General features: G+C 43.2%; 1 protein-coding gene across 1 annotated transcript; it reads right to left on the reverse strand.

The window, feature by feature from the left end:
- Nucleotides 1-124: 124 nt before the first annotated feature.
- LOC104613620 (serologically defined colon cancer antigen 3 homolog) lies at nucleotides 125-3177 on the reverse strand (the record flags this gene model as incomplete). The annotated part of the gene is made up of 5 exons (XM_010287366.1): nucleotides 125-214; nucleotides 679-818; nucleotides 1551-1613; nucleotides 2220-2331; nucleotides 3104-3177. Coding segments are annotated over 5 exons (479 nt in total), but the record flags the coding sequence as incomplete, so codon positions are not given.
- Nucleotides 3178-4010: the final 833 nt, after the last annotated feature.

Below are 4010 nucleotides of genomic sequence, written 5' to 3' on the forward strand. Positions count from 1 at the left end.
GGTTCTGCAGCAGCGCCTGCAGCTTTGCACATGGTAACGAGGTCGAGTATCAGAAATTAACTTTTAAGTAATGATTTCTGCACGAAAGCCAAGTTCTCCATTTGAGTCCGTTTTGTAGTTTTACTGTCCGTCTTCCGACATTTCAGAAATTCTGTCTATTGATTTAAGGAGATCAGCAACGAGCTGCAATGATTCTGCTCCGGAGACCAGCTGCCTGGAGTGTGGGAGAGAGACGGCATTAGACCGGGGAGGAGGGAGAGGACAAACAGCCGGGCGCTGCTCTGTGGCGCTTACCCACACAGTTGGGTTTTTCAAGCAGCAACTGATCTGGACTTCACTTCCTGAAGTACAAGAGTCTTAGAGAAGTGAAGGATAAGAGACTTAGAGAGTCTAATAGTTTTACATTAAGTAAAAAATACTTACAATGTAAGTATAAGTAGTACATAAAAAGTATAAAATAACTACAATGTAAATTGTAGTTATTTTTATTACCTAAACTTGGAGGAAAATACATTGCAGGTAAGTACATCGCATGGATTAGTGGGTCTGGCTTACACAATACAAGAACCTGAGTTTTAATCCTTTAAAAACCACAACACTGAGGACATTCAGCTGTGACCTCAGTATTTAGACAGGCATCTGGGATAGTGTTAGGAGAGTCGTCTTAAAACAACTCACTTTATTGATGACTGGGAGTTTGTTATAACTGTGAGGAGGTTCTGTAAGGCAATATCTGCATTTCGTTTCACTGCGGCCAGACTCGCTGACTGGCCCAACCTCAAGGCCTCGTTCTCCATCTTGTAATTCTTCAGCTGAACCTGGGGAGGAAACAAACACAAACTCAATATGAAAATAACTGTAAAACTCCAGTAGATGCTTTACAACTAAAGCAACTAATGAATACATTCATACAGCAATTTACTATGTAAAACAACTAATTAATAGATCCCATAATCAGACTGCCTACACAGAATGTCTTCCCAGCTCTGGAGAGCATCTCTGACTGAAAACTACAATTCGGAAACCTTTATTAAAACTGAAAACATAGGCATTTTCACGATAGCGTGCCAGGCAGCAGCCCTCAAGTCTGCTTGCTGCATAGAACCAATCCAGTGTTAGAGTGATGTATTCCAACCCCAAAGGTGGGGACGGAAGCTGCTTCCTGACACCGATGTTATCATTTAACACTGCGCAGGCTCTGCTGAGCTACCTGTAGTATCTCTTGAGCTTCTCTCCCGTCTCTGCCAGGCACCTTCCTACAGCCAAACAGCCATTTGACCTGCTGCATTATGGCATTCATAGGGCCCATGAATTTCAAAGTAACATGAAAATTCAACAAAATTGTAAGTGAAGCACCACATGTCACAGAGATGAAGTTAACAGTCTGCACAGAGCTGAAATGTTCTAGTCTAGAACATCTTCTACAGCATTCGCTAGGAAAAGTGAGGCATATTAGAAGTTTTTTTATATCCTTTTCATAGGCTCAATTTCAAGATGTATGCTTTCAGCCCCAGTACCTTCAGCAAGGACTTAAGAATACCGCTTCATACCTGAAGTAATGCATTTTCCTGTTTCAGTTTTGTAACACTGTTTTCTGCTTTAACAGCCCGTTTCTGAAATAGAATAAAGATTATTTATACCATAGCAGTGCTTAGGACACAGCAGGCAGTTTGAGCTATGTAGGAATGCATGATTCCAGCACATAACTTGAAGTGGTTCGGTTTGTGTTACACCGCCTCGTGTTCCAAATGCTTTACGAGATGGGGATAGTGGTCCAAAGTAATGTCTGATCAGCTGTCTCCTCCCCTCCCCGTTTTTTGTTTCTGATATCTTCAAGTGCTATCCATCACTTCAGGACACTGATTTTTTTTTTTTTTTTTTTGGACAAGAGCAAAAGGTACTTGGTATAAATATCTAAGCAGGAAAACCAGCTCTTAGTTCCTATAGGAGGTGTTTTCAGGAGGCTGCAAAAAAGCAACTCAAGCTGTTGATGAATCCAGAAATGGTACTAAGGCAAAGATGTCCCTTACTCTAGACTGTGACACAACCTTGTTATAAAGGAAAAGTTTGAACTCGTGTCTGAGCAGTTTAGTGCGCACATGGGTGAAGCAATCACTTCAGCTTCCCTCACTCTCCTGGGGGAGGAAGGAAAAGGAGCAGAACTACATAGTTCCAGCTGCGGACAAGCTTCTGCTGCTATGGCAAACGCCAATACGTACAGTCATCAGCTGCAGATTTTGTTCCACGTGCTGCACCATTGCTTCCAAATCCTGTGCTTCTTTTTCTTCCTTAATTTTGTTTTCCTCAAGCTTTTTTTCAAGCTTTCTCATCCTTAAAAAAAACCATGAGATAATGTTCAGTAAGCACTTGAAACATTAAATACCTTAGTAAGAAAATGCTAGAGAAGGATCAAGAAACTCATTCTTTCGTGTTATAAGAAAAATGAAGTCTTCCCACAAAAGTACACTTCTAGGCTGTGGCTCAGGGGATTTCTTTGTTCAACAGCTATTAGTATTAATGGGAACTATACAGCTGAATGCAGAAAGACCATACAGAAAACACTGCTGTTCACAATCAGTCTAGATAAAGGTAATTCTGAAACAGATGGTTACCCCATTACCAGGAAGTACCAACTGCCTCACTGCAAAGAGCAGCAGAGTGCAGAGGATTCAGATGGGAACTTAAGAAATTGCCACCTGGATCGGTCACCAGGTTGTTTAACCTCAGAAAATTCAAGTCTCCCAATACCAAGTTGCTCACCAGCAAAAATAAAAACGCTTTTCTTGCTTCAAAGGAGAGAGATTAATATCCATTATTTTGTTAATCTGAAGCTTTGTGAAATGCATCAAGCCCGACTCTCATTTTCACTAACCATCTAATCTGCATGAAGCGTAAGCCACACAAACACACTCATCAGATGTCAGCTTGCTACTTACTTTCCAAGCCTTTTTCAATAAGAAAACCAGGTTTGTTAAAGCTTTTTAACAAATAGCATAATTTCAACTACATTTGTCTTCTTTAAAGATGTTGACTGTTTCCAGTGAGCTTCTAAGACAACTCCTTGCTTACGTGGTTACTTTCCCCCATACTGTGGCTTACGCACTTGTCTGCTTGAGTTTCAGAGAAAGTCTGAAGCTTATTGATCTTGCTTCTCAAACTGGCATTCTCTTCTTTTAGCTAAAAAAACAAAAATGCTCATTAGAAATGAGGGTGTGGTTTCACAACACTACTAGCACTCCAAGACCAGTACCAGAAGAAGTATTCAGCCTTAAGTCTTGTGCTGGGAAGTCTTACACTTTCTACCGCATTCAAGCTTACTTTCACACCTAGTTTTCCCCTCTCAAAACCATTTAACTTCGCTAACCCTGTGGGGCACAGAAATGTGGTGCCAAGTAACCACTGCAGATGTGACTAATCAAATGCTATTAATTCTTAATTAATATGACCTCAAGGAGCAAGAGCATGAGGAAGTCACCTGGCTCATGTCAAAAGCAGTAAGGCAGACAAGGTACTGAATCTGACTCATGCTGTAGAGCAGCTTTTCAGACCTATTTCTCTTTCTCAAGCTGTCCTAACAACAAGCTGCCACATATCGGACAGCTCTTGCTGATAGCATGGTTTAATAACACAGGAGGCTGACACCAAGTTTCTGTAACAACCCGATACACAAGCTCAGAGCTAGCTTGGCAGAAGTAGGAGCCCGCAGGCGGCGTTTGTGTCCGCCCTGAGAAAGGTGCCGTGGGTACAGCAGAGGTGCTTACCTCTTCGTAGCTGGGCTGCCGAAGGGAGTGAAAACCCGGCCCTGGGGAGGTTCCGAGGGAAGCCACGCTCGGGTCCTCGACGCGCGCCCTCGCAGAAGAAGGAGCCGCCGGAGGGCGAGGAGGGACCCGTGGCGGCGAGATGGGCTTGCTCCACGGCCAAGGGCTGGTAGCTCCCGCTCCATTCTTCCTCCTCCTCTTCCGCCTCTCCGGGCGGCAGCAGATCCGCGAATAAAATGGGGCCGAGGCTCG

This window comes from Phaethon lepturus, unplaced genomic scaffold (genome assembly GCF_000687285.1).
Source record: "Phaethon lepturus isolate BGI_N335 unplaced genomic scaffold, ASM68728v1 scaffold23585, whole genome shotgun sequence".
Taxonomy (NCBI): Eukaryota; Metazoa; Chordata; class Aves; order Phaethontiformes; family Phaethontidae; genus Phaethon; species Phaethon lepturus.